Here is a 17,289-nt window from a genome sequence, read left to right as displayed (position 1 = left end):
GGCCTTGGAAACAGGGTGGGCTGCCAACAACACTGTCCTTGCAAGGACACTGGTTACAACTAAAAAAGTGCCGGATTGGCGTGCTGCATTGGGGAGTCTCTGCTTTTTGCTCTCCATTCAAGTGCATTGCCGCTGCAACTAAGGGGGACAGACGGCTTGTTTCGGGCCTTGCTCCATCCGACAAAAGTTATCACTGCACCTTCTGCTTGTCCATTTACACAGACAAGAACTGCGTGTGGTTGTTGCTGGCGTTGATTGGCCGCACAATATTCTATTCTAGTTTCGAGTCGGGTTGAACGCTAGTTTGGGGGCCATCATGGAGGGATGGTGGGCTGTATTGGCGAGTTCGTTTAATCGTTGCACTTCATTTTCTCACTACTAAATCGTTGGGCGCGGCGCCGTCATTCGAATCACACTTTGGTTCCCAAGCGAAGAAGGGTTCACGCAGTTTGCCACACCGCATTGCTTGCTTGCTTGCCTGCTAGTCACGGCTGCTCCGATCTCTAGTTCATAATGTATTCTGTCCGCAGTCAACTAATTACGTGCGGAAAAGGGTTTCTGTCATCTGGAAGTCTTTCATATCTTGACGTTACTCATGATACATGTGCCATGTAAGCTGTACTGTTTTCTGATGCTGATCTCGTCTTCTCATGCTGACCATTGTTGTCGCGTGGACATTTGCAAGCCCAAGAATACTGCGCTCTCGCGCTGTGCCAGCTCGCTCATCGCCATGTTGGTCAAGGCAGAGACGGAGCTTGAACCAGCTAGAGCATGTGCTGACAGATCCTTATGGTCCATGCCTAGCCCAGGCTGGAACTTGGCCGCGCATCGCGTGATCGAGGCCTGGAGCTGCTGCACCGCCTGGCCCACCAGATGAAGATTGATCTCCGCCACAGCCCGACGGGGCATCGCCAAGCGCACACTGCCCACACTGATGTACGGCACATTAGCTGCCGCAGTGGGTCTGGGCAACTGGTTCTCGGCCAACGTGCAGCCCAGACTGGGTTCCGAGTCGCTGTTCTTGAGGCCCAGCTCTCGTCCCAGCAGATTGACCAGACACTCGAACGCTTGAATGAGACTCATGTAGCAGCTCGACAGCAGCATATGCGTAATCGACCCGCCGGATGGCGAGTGTGCGGCAGATGATTCGTCCAGCCTCGTGGTGATGTCGTCCACTACCTTGACAAATATGTCGGTGATCCGGTAAATCTCCTCCGCATCCTGGGGGAAGCTCGAGCACGAGGATAGAGCCCTCACAAGATTCAGCAGCCTCCCTTGTGCGTCCAGAAGGATCCACTCGGCCTCGGCCATGGGAGCTTCGGAATCGTGTCTTGAGGAAGGAGAAGAGTCGACAAAGAAGTGCTCCAGAGACTCGTGCGACACGGTCGATGGCGGTACCGAGGGAATGCTTGGCGCAAGTTCGGTCGTGCTGCCGTCTACAACATCTCCGAACAAGTGGTCCATAAATGGCACAGAGTCTGCAGTATCGCTGAAGGAGCCCTCGGAGCAGAATGGTTCAAACTCTGAAAAGAAGACAGAAAACCGCGAGCTTGGAGCTTCATCCGGGGACATTTGCCTTGGTGCAGCGCTGTTTGTGTGTAGACTGGTACAAGATGACACTGGATTAGACCCGGATGGCGGTTGGCATGGCGATGTGGGCAAAGGCTTGTTGCGGTTCATGGACTTCTTCTGTTTGCTCCCAGCAGGCCGACCAGTGCGGCCAGGAGGGCTGTAATGGCATGAAAACCCCAGACGTGTGCAGCGAACGCAGACTTGTGATCGGGGCGATCGAACACATCGCGTCTTCATCGCATGGCAGCGGTCGCAAGCTTCTCGACTTGGACCCATGTTGGATGTATATTCGAGGTCGGATAGGTTACAAGTGAGGTGGATGGTTGCAGTATAAGTGCGGCAGAGGCAGAGGCGAATGGGAGCTCGACTTGAACTAGTCGAGAGGCGTGATCATCGGGCAGATAAGAATCGTGGTGGCTTGATCAAAGTAGGCCACCTTGTTGTTCGGTGTGCAAGGAGCGCTTCATATTTAAAGGGAACGGATATGGCGGTCGTCGGACTTGACATCCCAGTGTGATCTTCGCTGCACGAACTATAACGAGATGGACCTTGCCATCGCTGGCCCAAGTCTGAGAGGCGTTGACATGCCGCGCGCTAGTCCTTGGAACTAGCCCGACTACAGTTCTATTTACAGGTGGTTTGCTTAACCAGGAAATCTGGCAGGCTGGTGGCATCTCCGGCTAGTTTGTCGCGGATTTGCCTGGTGGGAGGGGCGTGAGCCGAGCGAGCAGGGTGACTTGTGGTAATATGACGGATGCTCTCAGCACATCAGTGGCGGCTTCAAGCAGATCCGAGTCTATCTGGCCATCCCCAAGGAGCCCCCCCCTCCCTTTGCTCCCTGGCCGGTGGCGTTGTTGATGGAATGTGGCCTGAACGAATATGCTGGCAGATGCTTATTATGCCGTCGCACGATCTGTGGTGACGTTGGCCCGAAACCAACTGTTATAGCACTCCCAACAAGCTCAGCAGGCCTAGACCTCGACGCTGGCAGATTACAATCTGACCAATGTCAGGCAGGCTCATCGGACAGTTGCCGAATGGAACCGTGGCTCTGGCAATAAACTGGAATCACAGCCCTAAAAAGTGCGAGCTCTGTGCGAGCTTTGCCGGCCGGGCGACAGCCGAGAGTCTCTTGGCTTCGAAATAGCGCCGTCCCATCTTGATTGAGATGGAGGGATCAGCAACTTGGCGTTGACGGAAGCCCCCCCAGGGCCCCCCAGAGCCCCTTGCCACTCTCCTCTCCACGCACAGCACACCATATTATGTCTGGTCAGCGCTAGCTCTCAGGGGGTGTGCCGCGCGCGAGGCTCCACAAGCCCGAGTCGTCCAACGGCCGAGTTTTGCATCAAGTGGCCCGTCTCCTGACATGCCCGCATTCTCACCAGGTCCACCGTTGCCTTATTTTTGAAAGTCAGAGATTGCTTATATTACGGAGCACCTTGAACCCGGGGAAAAAGCTCTGGTCGATTTCGCAGCCGCCCATGTCTAGCGACAGAGCTTCACCCGGCGGTGACGGTGGTGATGATGTGGTTGTCGTCTTTGAAATGATGGGTAAGCACGTTACGCTTGGGAATCTCCAAACACGTCAGGTGATGTATTTGGTATACTAGAGCTACGGAATGAAGCTGCGATGCCTCTGCGCATGAAAACTAGACTGGTGCAAAGCGTGCAGAGTTTATTTTGTAGCTCTGCAACAAACTACATAGTTGCGGCGTCCACTCAATGGTACAATACCGTGGTGGGCGGGCAATGGCGAAAGCTGTGCCCACCAGCATTTTCGCCTTGACCTTTGAGAATTCCTACTATTCCTCCTGCTCTACTCAGAAACTCGCGTCGATGAGGTGTTACAATGTCGAGCCCGGCAATCGGCGGTGTGATGGCGTGGCCCGATGAGTTGACCTTGGCGTGGCCAAGGTGTCAAACCCGTAGTCCACTGGCTGCGCCCCGAATCGCCTGTTCGGAGGTCGCATAATGCTCAGTCAGTCATTCAAGCAAATGTTGCTACGTTCTATCAACGCAATCCGCTGAACAAATCAGTTTCTTCCTCACCCCTTCCTTTGGGCGGCCAGCAATCCAATGTAGATAGTCACCTTGCCGGGGAGGCAAGACATTGCTTAGGCAGTCGTTTTGCCTTGGGCCGGACGCAATCCCTTCTTTTTTCGGGATACAAAATGGTAAGAACTCAACTTAGGACATTTAGGCATACCTACTAGGGTTATTTTTGATTAGAAATATAAAATAGTACATGGAAGGGAGCGGGGGGCCGGGGGGCGGTGAGAATTCAGTGGCGATGGAGTTGTAATCTGGGTAAGAATTCCGCGATGACAGTGGGCTCGGCCCTACCCATTGCGGACTGAGTACTGGGCTCACATCAGGACAGAGCCCCAGACATATTACTTGACCTGCTTCTGTTTCTGGGCAAAAGCTTCGAGAAAGCACCACTGGCTTAGTAGGGCCCTGCTGAGCGCTACATCTCCCTGTAATCTGACATATGGTGAGGCAAAATGCAAGACAGCTTCGTATCCTTCCCCGTGCATCTATTGGCCAATTAGATATTTGTGCATGCCGCTTGAGGTCACCTTTTCTGTTTCGTAATCCATGGTCTACAGCTAGAGCGGTCTCACAAAGGGATTAAAGAGACGACGCCTCTCGCTAAAAACCGGACCTGGTGGCGTATTAGATGCAACGCAAGTCATCAAGATCTTGTACAAAAAGGCAGCTGGTGGCGTTTGGCGCCACACGATAATTGACCTTTCTTTCTTTCTTTTTCGAAAAGTCAGCAACGCATGTCAACACCACATCAAGCGAAGCATCCCTGGTATTCTGAGACTTCCGACATTTCCGAGCCCTGCGCAATCCCGAGTTTGTTGCATTTTTAATGCGAGAATGATTCATAGAGTGTTCAGAGATCTCTGATTTTGATGATAGCACGTCTCCAATACACTAGCTTGAAAGTTGGAGCAATGGTCAAAAGTCCCTTCACAAAATCCAGCGATAGTACATGAACGCAGCTCTGTTGTTTCTAATTAGTTACTATATATGAGTGTCTGGTTGAACTTGATTGAAGAATTTCAAATAAGAAGAGAGCTATTCCATGTCGGCTCAACACATTGCAACAACAAGAGTCTACAGGCTAAAAACTTTTCCCTCGAGTCCAACCCTGCAGCCTCAACTATGATACAAGCACCCGGACTTCTTCCGTATCAGCCGCCCGTTTTACCACCCCTCCACGACCTGCACACACATTTCCATTCCACCGTCGGGCTTGGCGACAATGCTGGGATTGATCTTGATCTTGCTGGAATCCAAAAGAGACTTGTCCTTGAGCTCAAACTTGAAGCGGCCGATCCAAGCGGCGGCCAGACAGGCCAGTTCCGATTTCGCAAACGCACCGCCGATGCAGCTGTGAGGTCCGTGCAGAAAGGTCATGAAGGCGTAGTTGCTCGTGGCCCCCCCGCTCGCCGCGTTGGTCGCGTTGGTGCCGCCGTTCTCGGGACTCAGCCAGCGCTCCGGGTTGAACTCGAGCGCGTCGTCGCCCCACTGCTTCGGGTCCGTGTTTGTCGCCCACGGCACCAGGACCAGCAGGGTGTCCTTGGGGATGAACTGCCCCTGGAGGGTGGTGTCGTGGTTGGCGACCCGGACCGACTGCGCGACGGGGCTGTGGGCGCGCAGGACCTCGCTGCAGACGGCGTTGAGATAGGGCATGGAGTCGATCACGGAGCTGGTGACCTCGACGTCGCTGTCGGGCGAAGGGAGGGCTTCTCGGATTTCCTTCCGGAGACGCTCCTGCATGTGCGGATACTTGGCCATAAAGTACGTCACCCAGATGAGAGAGGACGCGGTGGTCTCGTGTCCTGCGGAGAGAAAGGTCATCATCTGGTCGACGAGGGCGGTTTCGGAGAAGAGACGCCCGCCCAAGGCAACGGTGAGAATGTCCAGACCTGCGTCCTGCTTGTTGTCGAGCAGGCGCCTCTTTTCTTGAATCAGCTCGTGGGCAACGCCACGGATGTGCGCGGCGGCTCGTCGCGCATCCTTGACACGTTTGAGGGGCAGGTTGTCCATGATGATGTCTGGAAGGAAGGCGCGGAGACCGAGAAGAACCATGTCGGCCTCGTTGGGCTGCAGGAGCTCGTAGCTCTGGGCGAGCGGATTGCTCGGGTCCTTGATGGAGCCAAAGTCGACGCCCACTCCGGCGAGGCCAATGATATCCAGCGCGCAGCGCGCAGTCCATCCTGAAATGTCCATCTCGGTATACCCGTTTTGGTCGCACGACGTTGTGATCTCGCGCACCGACTCGCACGACTTTCGCCAAAAGGTAGGGTAGAGGTCCTTGACGTGTCGGAAGGAAAAGGCGGGCAGCATGTCGCGTCGCTGCTTCTTGTGCGCGTCGCCTTCGGCGGTGAGGAGACCCCAACCGATGATCTGGGCGAGGAATTTGCGCGCAAACAGGGGCTTCTCGAAGCTGTAGCACTTGGTGACGAGGAGCTCCGAGAGGGCCTGCGGAGAGTTGATGATGACCATTTCCTGATTAAAGTGCCAAAGAACGCGAATCAAGCCATCGTTGGGGCTTTCACCGATCCTGAATTGATAGTGTCAGTGTGGGCCGAGGTTGGGGATTTTCCCTGAGGAATTTGCAGTCACTGACCAATCTTTTGCCATCACGCCGACTCCCTTTTTCCTCATTGCGATTCCATGGCCGATCAAGGGCAGTCCTCCTTTGACCTGAGGTAGATGGCGAAGAGGCGACACGAAAAAGGGATAGACAAAAATCGCATATGCCGAGTATATGGAAACTTGCGCAGCAAAGAGACCAATAAAAACCAGGATGGACTGTGTTTTGTTGTCTAACAAGTGTAGCAGCTTGATGAGCACACAGCCAACGAGGCTGATGCCCGCCATATGCGTCAGCGGAATAAGTCGTATGGCTGCCATGGCAGTGGTTTTTTTTGGAGGGTTTCAATCCGCAGCACAAACAAACTTTATTTCTTCTTCCCTTGCAGTTTGTTTTGACGAAATCCAAAGTGATGGTGTGGCTTTCCAGTGTGGTAGGGGCTTCTATGTCTTTAAACTTTCGCTACCGAAACTGCACCGCGGCAAGTCGGCGAGGTGGAGAGGCTGCAAAGCCGATGACGCGCGGGGTTGAAGGCGGGGGACACGGGGGACGGATACGCTGTTTGCGGCCTCCGTTCCGTGCCACCAACTAACAAGTAATCTGTGCCGTTCCAAGGGAGTCAAAAAAAAAGGGCATGGGCCCGTTACATAAGTACTGATACACTGGTCATCGTCATGGCTTGGCTCCGCCCCCCTGTCATTCCACCAGTCTGGTCAGGGACAGCAATTGGCGAACAGCGCTGCTGTGGAGATATTCCCCGCATGGACTTTGCATCGCGCCGCATCCGACTCAGCCATTACCGAGCATTGCATGCAAGTCAAGTCAGGTGGTTGGCTGCTTGTTTGTTTCTTGTTTGTTGGGGCGGAACGTCTTGGCTTCACCACAACAATGCGCCCCTCTTGCACATGCAAGATGGCTTCCTACAATGACGTGTTTGATTGCATGTGATTGAGCTTGTCATTCATATCTTTTGATTCAAATTGATCAAGGCAACGTCTTTTGGTAGAAATTTGCTGCGCTGGTGCTCGACCACTGAAGCTGTTGCGGCTGTCTTGCCCAGAAAGCTCGATGAGGTTGAGTGTCCAGTTCGGCTGCATTGTGCAAGTTGCCATGTGTAAGTGCTTTTGCTTCCCTATCAGATTCTCAGTCGCGCAACAAGGCAGGCCGCGTATTTATCACATGTAGACTACTTGTGGAATACTAGTAGCGCGCCTCAACAGCTTTTGACAATCGCTTGCCACTACTGCCAATCTTGTTTGGTGGCTTCCATCATTTGGCAAGTCTTCTCTGAATCAGCTCTGCGCATGACCCAAAAAAATTCATTTGTCATTCCGAGTATAATTCACGGTTGGCGTCACTATTTGCCGGACATAGCCTAATGACAACCTTTATGTTGACTGTACTGACATGACGCTACTTTTATAGGAATAGCCTACTAACGAAATCAAAGAGGCCCTTCCTCAGTTCTTACATGGCCATCTTTCGGTCCTGGGGTTAAGAGCTGCAGAAGGAGTAGTGAGCTTCCCGAGGCAGCCAAGAATACCAATTGATTGACTCGACGTAATAACCCCGGTCATCAGTACAAGGTCGTGGTAGTCTCCAAAATAATTAGAGTCAATTCATCGACATCACTGCAGCTGGAGCTCATAAAACGTCACTCAACTCGAGGAGCACAAACTTATTCCGACTGGCCTCGAAGCAAGGGGGGAATGCTAGGCGTGCTGTGCCTAGCCGGCTGCCCCCATTCCATCTCGGATTCTTCCCGACTCAGCAGCTGGCCTGGAGTGGTGAGTCTCGATCTTTATTCGTCTCATCTTCATATCGATCGCTTGGGTTGATCTGGATACTGATATCTCAGTCCGTAGAAGACCCTATACTACCCCTCAGTTGATAATTGTGACCAGCTGCTGGTCAAAGCGTAAAATTGCATCAAGGCACTCATAACAGCGATTCCTTGCTAAAATATTTGATTATAGAGCTGAGTATCAGTCAGGCGCTGGACTACAAACGGATGCTCACATTCGTATTGGAGCTCCCTCTACAGTGGTTCCTCCAATTTCTAAACAACATTGTCGAAAGGTTGCATGTCCTCGCGAATACAAAATTTGTGATCGGTTTTGGGTTGGAGGCTTGTAATGTGTTGATACAATCACCGAGTCACACTTCGGTCTAACATTTGACCAACAGATGTGGATAGTGAAAAAGTATCAGTAAGTTAACTCATTCATTGCCATAGATGTTTTGCCTGGCGCATGAAAATTGGTGTTGGATATAACTCCACTCGTAAGCTTAGTAGTCGGACAAGTAGTATGTACTTGTCCGATACATTGAGATGAGACTTGTGCAAGCGAAAATCTGCACTGCCCCTGCACTCTCGTCTGTGTTTTTGGTCCATCGTCACCGACGCAGCTATATGAGAGGCGAGCAAGCAGGCGAAATGCATACTTCAGTGAAAGAAGAAGTATTAGAGATGGCAGGAAGAGCACATAGTCCCGAGCAGGATACAGTACTGTATCGCGACGCGGAGCCCCCATTACAGGTATCAGGGTTAGCTCATGAGGACCTCACTAGGCTGGTTTTAATTGGTGCGTTTACTATGTAATCAAGATGTGCCTGCCGTTCTCCGATCGGACCAGTTGGTTGGCGTAGATGGTAAGCACAAGATGAATATGGAACCAAGAGGAAAAATTACAACACTGGTCATGTCCTTATTTCCACTTTCCCTATAAGCACTTGCCGGTTTTCAGGTCTAGCTTCTAGTCATAGTCATTTCAAGGTTGGCATTGAAGTCACAGTGAGGACCAACTCGAGGTCGGCCTTTCCGACAAGATGCTTTTGACCGAGAATCACACCTTGCCAAGTGAAAACTTCGAGTGGAAAATTTTTTTATGATGATCAAGACAAAATGAGTACATAAGCTGGTAGTCCTTGCACCATTTATCAAAGATGAAACAGGAGCGTATCAATTTTACAACTTATTAAAAGTACTTACACCGGCTGACGATGCTCATCACCTTGGCCACTGCCCTGCTTTGCATGCTACTGGACGGAGCTAGCGCCGCTCCTCAGCCTAGAGATGCTGCAGTCTGCATTCCCCAGCGAGACTCGAATCCCCGCGGCCGAGCCGCTCGAGTCTCGGAGCGCAACTCGGGCTTCGTGTACGGCCCGTCGCTGATTGGGGAGGCCGCGCCTTTCCCAAACGGCACGCTCGGCAATGCCCGTTCCAAGGCCGACTACGCTCTCTGGTCCGTCGACCGCAAGGAGATAGACGGCCGCATTGCTGCCGATCTCCAGCAGATCCAGGCGTCTGTCGAGGCTGTAGGTTGTTTTCGCGCATCCCCAAAGACAACAGACGGCTGACAACAACGTGAAGAATGGGGGCTTGAAGACATGGGATGACTATGGCAGAATTCTCTACGATGGGCAACTGAAGCAATCTAACCCCCGCGGTCCAGCCCCCGGCATCATTGCCAATGCTACCCAAGATCTTTTGTTCTCCATGGAGCGACTCAGTGAGCACCCCTATGCTGTTCGCCGTGTCGCCGCAACCGAGAGACTTCCGTTCAACGTCGATGCGAAAGTCGTCGGCAAGCTGGTCGGCGCTGGCATTACACTGCACAGCCTGCAAGCCTCCAACAGCCTTTTTTTGGTTGACCATTCCTACCAAAAGCAGTACACTCTTCCGTCTGTTGTTACGCGTTACCCGGTTGCATGTAGCGCATACTTCTACATTGACCCCCAAACCAAGAACTTTCTTCCCTTGGCCATCAAGACCAACAGTGGCAGCGATCTCATCTACACTCCACTCGATTCTCCCGAGGATTGGCTTCTGGCCAAGATGATGTTCAATGCCAACGACATGTTTCATGCTCAGATGCTTCACCTGGTTATATCTCACGATGTTTCCGAGTCCGTCCACCAGGCCGCACTGCACACACTAAGCGACAATCACCCTGTCATGGTCATTCTAGAGCGTCTGATGCTGCAAGGATACTCGTCTCGCATCGTTGGGGAGGAGTTGTGCTTCAACCCCGGTGGTCACTGGGACCAATTGATGGCCTACGACCAGTTTAGCTGCCGCAAGTTTGTCAGCGACCAGTGGCCGGTCAGTGGCAAGTTCCAGGCCGGCTATCTCGAAACTGATTTGAAATCACGCGGTCTGCTCAGCGACGATGGGGTCTCTGCTTTCAAGTCATTTCCTTTCTGGGACGATGCCAAGGAGATTCGGGACGCCTACAAAGCCTTTTTCAAAAGTTTTGTTGATTCTTATTACAAGAGCGAGCTGGATTTAGCCGGTGACTTTGAGCTCCATAACTGGTTCGCCGAGGCTAGCGAGCATGCAAAGACCCAAGACTTTCCCTCCAAACACTCGCTTTCCAAGGGCACCTTGGTCGATGTCTTGGCCCATTTCGGCTTCATTCTCTCGGTAGGCCATCACTCCATGAACGGTGGCGCTCCCATTGCCAGTGGCACCTTGCCTTTTCATATTCCCGCGCTGTACACGGCACCTCCCACAGCCAAGGGTATCAAGGATCTACTGCCCTATTTGCCCGACGTCCCAACTGCTCTGCACTATCTTGGCTTTATGGCGTCTTTCAACCGTCCGTTTTATCCCAGTGACAGCCGCACCCTTGAGAAGGCTTTTTCCGAGCAGGGGATGCTGAACAAACTCAATCAAGCCACCAATGACGCCGCCGCTCAGTTCCTCAAGTCACTGCAGATTCTAAGCACCAAGATCCAGGCCCGCAAGTTTGATAACAATGGTCTCAGTCAGGGTATGCCATTCATATACCGCACTCTAGACCCCAACTATATCCCGTTCTTCTGTGCCGTTTAAATAGGCTGCAAAGACAGAAGAGTCGAGCGAGGCACTTCGAATATAAGCTATATAGACCTGAAATCCAAAGATTTTGTCCATAAATTGTAAATATCTTGCTAATGGCCTTTATATGTACGTATATATTGACATCAAAGAGTTCTGTACTCAGGGTAGATGAGCTCATTTCATCTGCCAATTCCCAGGTTCAGCATCAGGCGCACTTGCGCAACTAGCGGCCCAACTGGTTTGCCCAGCAAATCGAGCAGTGCATCGAGAAGAAACGTGGGCAAAACTTGAAGAGCAGCAAGGTCAAGAATGGATGAGAATACAGTCTTTGTAGAGCATCCCCTCCTAGGAGCTCCACCCATGGTCTCCTTCAGCCACTGCAGAGCCTTGGGGGCAGCTAGGATGGCGAGGCTGCTGTGGTCAGACTTTTGGTCGCGCTGGTATTGAATAGTTGCGCCGTTGGAACAGTACCGGGCTACAAGCGCGTCTGTCTCCCCCACCGGGCTTATTTCATCAGCCACTGACTTGTACACGAACATGGGAATCTTTGGAGTGGCGCCCCGCCCCAAGGCATTCTCAGTCATAATCCGGATGGCAGTAGGGTTTGTGTAGACCAAGTCTCGGTCATCAAACATGCCAATAATGTCCTGATTTTCGAACCGCTTGCTATCAGCATCGAGACACTGAGAACGCACTGAGAAGAACTGATCCCGGTACTGTGGAAGGAGATGTTGCTCCACAACCGGTCCAAGTTCAGCATATTGATTCATCAGCCCGACGATACCGGTGGGAATAAGTCCTGCATGAGCCTTTCCGTTAATGGAGGTGACCACGGTCGTGATATTGGGTACCGATCCACCCACGGCGGCACCGGCTATAGCAATCTCGGGTGCGTATGAAGGTTGCAGCTCGGCCGCCCACATGGAGGCAACACTGCCACCAGAGTATCCCCACATTGTTACAGTGGGATTTTTGCTGATACCAGTGAAGGAGTTTGAGTTTATTGCAGCTCGTATTCCGTCGAGGACAGAATGGCCGGCAAGCTTGTTGGCAAGGAAGGCCGCGTTGGGACCCAGGAAATCTGGCGCGATTACAACCCAGCCTTGCTCCAGTGCGCCCTCAATGAGTAGGAGCTCCGACTCGGTCGTCATGGTTCCTTTGTCAGGGCCTGTGGCGTGCTGGAACTGAAACGCATACGATGGCGCGCAGTTGATGTACGCGGCATCCTCTGCAACCTGGTATGAGAGAACCTTGCTCATGTCCGCATTGTGAGGGACGAGCACCGTCAGGACGGTGGCTGTTGCGTTGCCCAGGCTGTCAGTAGTTCGGTACAGGATCTGGTATGTCGCATCGAGATTCAGCGGGTCGAATCCGAAAGCCGCAATCTTGGCAGGTGGCGGGCGATGTTTTAATATAGTACCAGGCGCAATTTCTTCGAGACCCTCTGGGACATGGTAAAACGGGTCATCGCTCGGCCGCAAAGTAGTGCCGCGATCATGCAGGGCCGCGGGAATAGGCGGAGCTGCAGAAACCAAGGAGACCAATACTGCAGCAAACGCCAACGATGCCTTGCGCAAGTTGAAGACCATCTTGTAAGTATATGCAGAATCAGAGCGCAGCAGCAATAATTCTACCGAAAATTTGATCTCTCAGTGTCTGAATGATGGCCAGGATTGGCTTTCTACTTGGGGAAAAGCCAGCTTAAAATACCCCCTCCAAGATATTAGACATTGTCCGAGACAGGCGTCCAGTTAGTCTCAGCCGCATAGGCGGCTTTTCAGGAAGCTCCAGCTGACCTCTCATGCATAAGTAGCTTCTTTATCAGGGATCATTTACCTGCAGGTTGGACACCCTAGTGCCCAATATGTACCGGCTATACGAGTGAATAGACCGCGAGTCGAAGGCTAGAGAGACCAGCAGCAACACCGCCGGCAGAGAATGCGGGGAGTGTAGTATTGTGGCTTCAGCTGGCGGCGAACAAGTTGAGTTGCGGAGAACTGGATCAGATTTAGGCCGATAGGCGATGCACGCCTTCGGCATGAAATGGAGGTTTACTAATTAGCAAGCGCATTGTGCTGATTGGCCACTTTCTAAACTTGCTTGGATGTGAGCTTCAGCGAAACATGTTGCACAAGCTACCATATGTATGCCGTCCATGTTGTCTTGTTGAACAGGAACAAAAGTCTCCAGCAACAAGCGCTGGGATTCCGACTATTTCGATACCATCTGTATTGACTCTGGCGCAAAGGGGGTGCTAGGGTTTCCTGGGCAGCACTGGAGTTCGTCTGTTTGCCGAATAATTATATAACCTATTATTATTATCTTTCTCTAGAATTATTAGTATATCCTAGTTATTTTTAAATATACCTAGGTATATATAGGGAAAACTGTTATTATTAGTATTAATAATATAAGTCTATAAATAAGTAATAAGGCTTTCTTTATACTCTATATTATAAAAGTATTTTTTTTATCTTAGCTACTTTCTATAAGTAATTCTAGTAATTATTATCAGTATCTTACCAGGAAACTATTAATATATAGTAGCTATTTCTTAGTAGGAAACCCTATCCTAGTAGAGAAATTATTAGCATATAGTACTAATAAATAAAATAAGTAATAAGGATTAGATATAACTTTCTAAGTCTTTATATTCTATTAATAAGGATTATAGATTAGTAATTATTATTACTTTTAAATTACTATACTTAGTAAGTAGAGACTCTTAGTTAGTAGCTTATATTCTATTTAATTTAATATTTTAGATTTAATTTAATATTTTAGATAATAGGGAGATAGATAGCCTAGGTTTTTCTTAGATACTTTAGTATTCCTAAGTCTTTAGATTTTATTATCTTTCTTTCCTCTTTTATAAGATAGAATTACCTTATACTATAGTATAAGCTTCTTTTCTCTTTTTTTATATATTTTTATATAGTAAGCTTATATAATTCTTAGGTTTATTATAAGGGTTTTTAGGGATATCCTTATAATTTATACTTTCCTATAGTCAAGTTTATACTTCTAGGCTTATAACCTATGAGGATAGGAAAGTAGGAAGAAAAATAGAAAGAGAGAAGGAATTCTTTCAAATTAATTAAGAAGCTATTTTCTACCTAGGAGTATCACTTCATATATATGTATATATGTTATAGGGGAATATTTCTCTCATTCTATGCACTAGTCTTAATATCTCTAGCTACCTTAGGAGTATTATAGCTACCCTATAGCTACCATATAGTTATCCTATAGCTATATAATAGTAACCCTATAAATAGAACCTCCCTACCCTATAGGGATATACTAACCTAGTAGGATCTCCCTATCTTTCTATAAGAGGTATTCTTACTTTCTTACCTAAAGAAGATAAAGAATTCTCTATTTTTCTATATAATTAGTTAAATAGCTATAGAAGTAAGTAGCTTATATAGAAAATACTATTATAGCTCTAACCCTAACCCTAATTTAGGTTGTAAGAAAATACGCTTCGATTAAGTTCCTCAGAAACACACAAGATATGGGATTGATTTGTAGGCACATGGCGCGGGTTACTCTCGCAATCCCATTATAACTGCTGCAATACTTGGCCCAATCCATCTACTATAACCATAAGAGAGATGTTTCAAGTGCTGCATGCTCGCTCCCATAACCAAGTTTCAAGCTCAGCCGAGGCGGCTCCTCGCAGCGTGGACAGCCTCTTCGTTTCCCAAGCCATGGAGTATCCGCCAAAATTGTCGTGTTAGCTCGGGTTATCTCGAAGCAACTCCATTCTTTTTGTCTTTAGGCTGTCTTCCCCATCGCAAACGACCCTGCACTCATGTGCACGCTTAGCAAACACAGCTGCTCGTGCCTGGTCGCCGTGTGCGACAGCTACCTGGAATGCATCATAGTACAGCCTCATAAGTAGTGGAGCCGCACCGAGGTCATACTCTTCTTCCAATAGTACCAACAGGGCCTTGCAGTCTCCTAAACTTGCCGCAGGATCTGACATCATCCGGAAAGGGTCACCAATGGCTTCGTCTAATTGCTGTATACGCGCTCGCCTGGCGTCACTGAGGCGCAGCTCTGATGAAGGCAGTGCACACACAACACAGCTGCAGTCAAATCCAAACGCCGCTTGCAGGTTGGATCTCCGAGCCGCCGATGGTCCGTTCATGTCATATGCGATCGTGATCTCCTCCCCTGCAGGTATTGGGCGAATTGCATGAATGGTCTCCTGCTCCTGCTCGCTGTTCCAGTTATTGTGCGCATTTGGTAAGCAGCTATGATTGATGAGACAAATTGTAGGATATATTCCCCCAACGGAAGAGCCGCTTCCGCACGGGAGAACATTGGTCCTCGTGATTCCGCTAAAGGGGTACTTTCCAGGAAAGTTGTTGTGCAGCGATAGAAACTGGCGCTGTTGGGGTTTCGACAATGTTTTCAACTTCGAAGCCACCATATTCTCCAACAAATCGGGTCGAGCGTTTCGAACAGTCACAAGTGGTTTCTCCATGAGAATTCGCGTACCCTTCGGTATATTGGAACGGGCCACAAGGCGTCTTCCCTTGTCGGGTGTGAGCTCAATCTCGAAAAGTGGTATGTCTAGGTCGCTAATGAGATCGGTGCCAGATACAGACCCTGCGATCGAGGTCGACACATCCAGCTCGTCCAACTAGTAAATAGAAGTTGGTCAAGGTTGCTATAATTGGGTGGTCACGTACCTGTGCGTATGAGCAGAAAGACGCATGAACGTCAGTCCAGCTATAATATCCGAGCTGGTCGCGTGATTCATCCCAGGCGTGGATGCGAGATCCAAATTGAGCTCTGGCCAAATACATGACCATTTGAATGTAACCCGCTATTCCAGATTCGCTTGCAGTTGCACCGGATATTTTAGAACTGAATCGAAGCATTTTGTGACCCTGAATAGGTAGCATCGGGCCTTCACCTGCATCAAAGAATATATAATTAGGCCTCACCTCGACTCTGCTGTCGTTCTTGTATAGTTGCTTGACGGAGTCGAGAAATCTATTCCAGTTGTGCCGATCGACCGCGCTATTCGTCAGCCGTGGAACGACATCGAAGCCAGCATCTATTCCCATAGCGAAGTTAAATTTCGATAACTGTCGGTGATTGGAGTACTGTACTGTACTGTAGTCTGGTGAACTAGAAAGGTGTTTACTCGTGTCTACTCTTCGTCAATCAGTAACTAAATTGACCCCCTTTTTTTGCGCCTAAAACTTTTGCTGAACCCTATACATTGTGATAGGCGGTGAATGCGCAGAGAGACAAGAAGCGGCTGCTGCCTAATGTTAAAACATGCATATGCACCAAGTCGTGTGTCTGAAAGTTGTTAGGCTAATAAAACAAATGCGCAAAGAGATAACAAATAATAGTACTTAGCTTAGTCTATTATATTAAGATAAAATAGCTTATAGGCTTATATTATTTATAAGCTATTTAATAGGTATTATAATAGCTTTTCATAGTTTACTATCTCTATATAGCTTATAGCTTACCCTAGAAGTCTATTAAGTACCTCTAAGATATAAAAGAAAGTTAAAAACTAGAATTAGTAATATCCTTATTAATATTTTATTCTAAATAGGATATTACTTTTACTAAGCTAGAATACATATTATTAATATAATAATTAATTATCTTTATACTCTCTTTCTAATATCTAGTCTTATTTTTTAAAGGCTTTATTAATATAATATACCCTAAATAAAGAAAATATATAATTATTATAGCTTTTCCTTATTAAGCTTAACTTACTTAATATAGACTTTAAGTATATACTTATAATATTATCTAGCTAAGATCTTAGCTAAGACTTTATTATTTATAAGTCTTTAATTATAAAAATAAAGTACTTTATGTTTTATATATTATACTATTTTTATATTATTAATAAAATATTTTATTATTTATATTTTATTATAAGTATTATATAATATCTAAATATTATTTCTTAATATTTCCTATTTAGTTTATTATCTATAAAATATCTCTTTTACTTTTAATTATAATATATATTTATTAGCCTATTCTTATCTTAACTCTAATCAGTAGTTAATATATAAAATAATATTATATTATAATTAGGCTTATTCTTTTCTTTTAGAAGATAGTATTTTTCTTAGAAACTAGCTTTTTATACTATTATTTATAATATCTTATATTAGCCTTCTATTTAAGATTATTGTTACGAACGCTACAGCACGCGGGGAGCTGGGCCGAACTGACAGGGGTCAGGTAGGACAGCACCCAGGACAGGACATGGAGTCACGTGACC

General features: G+C 48.4%; 4 protein-coding genes across 4 annotated transcripts; 1 reads left to right on the top strand and 3 right to left on the bottom strand.

The window, feature by feature from the left end:
* Nucleotides 1-648: 648 nt before the first annotated feature.
* On the bottom strand, nt 649-1,572 carry V2A60_007288 (uncharacterized protein; the record flags this gene model as incomplete). Its single annotated transcript, XM_083258573.1, has 1 exon — nt 649-1,572. One exon carries the CDS (start codon nt 1,570-1,572, stop codon nt 649-651), a length of 924 nt encoding a protein of 307 aa, XP_083114699.1.
* A 3,216-nt stretch (nt 1,573-4,788) lies between these two features.
* On the bottom strand, nt 4,789-6,504 carry V2A60_007287 (cytochrome P450; the record flags this gene model as incomplete). Its single annotated transcript, XM_083258572.1, has 2 exons — nt 4,789-6,151; nt 6,218-6,504. 2 exons carry the CDS (start codon nt 6,502-6,504, stop codon nt 4,789-4,791), a joined length of 1,650 nt encoding a protein of 549 aa, XP_083114698.1.
* A 2,683-nt stretch (nt 6,505-9,187) lies between these two features.
* V2A60_007286 (lipoxygenase) lies at nt 9,188-11,021 on the top strand (the record flags this gene model as incomplete). Its single annotated transcript, XM_083258571.1, has 2 exons — nt 9,188-9,502; nt 9,558-11,021. 2 exons carry the CDS (start codon nt 9,188-9,190, stop codon nt 11,019-11,021), a joined length of 1,779 nt encoding a protein of 592 aa, XP_083114697.1.
* Nucleotides 11,022-11,188: 167 nt separating this feature from the next.
* On the bottom strand, nt 11,189-12,598 carry V2A60_007285 (uncharacterized protein; the record flags this gene model as incomplete). The annotated part of the gene is made up of 1 exon (XM_083258570.1): nt 11,189-12,598. One exon carries the CDS (start codon nt 12,596-12,598, stop codon nt 11,189-11,191), a length of 1,410 nt encoding a protein of 469 aa, XP_083114696.1.
* Nucleotides 12,599-17,289: the final 4,691 nt, after the last annotated feature.

Source organism: Cordyceps javanica, chromosome 5 (genome assembly GCF_051103115.1).
Source record: "Cordyceps javanica chromosome 5, complete sequence".
NCBI classification, from domain to species: domain Eukaryota; kingdom Fungi; phylum Ascomycota; class Sordariomycetes; order Hypocreales; family Cordycipitaceae; genus Cordyceps; species Cordyceps javanica.
This window is presented reverse-complemented; position numbering and strand designations above follow the sequence as displayed.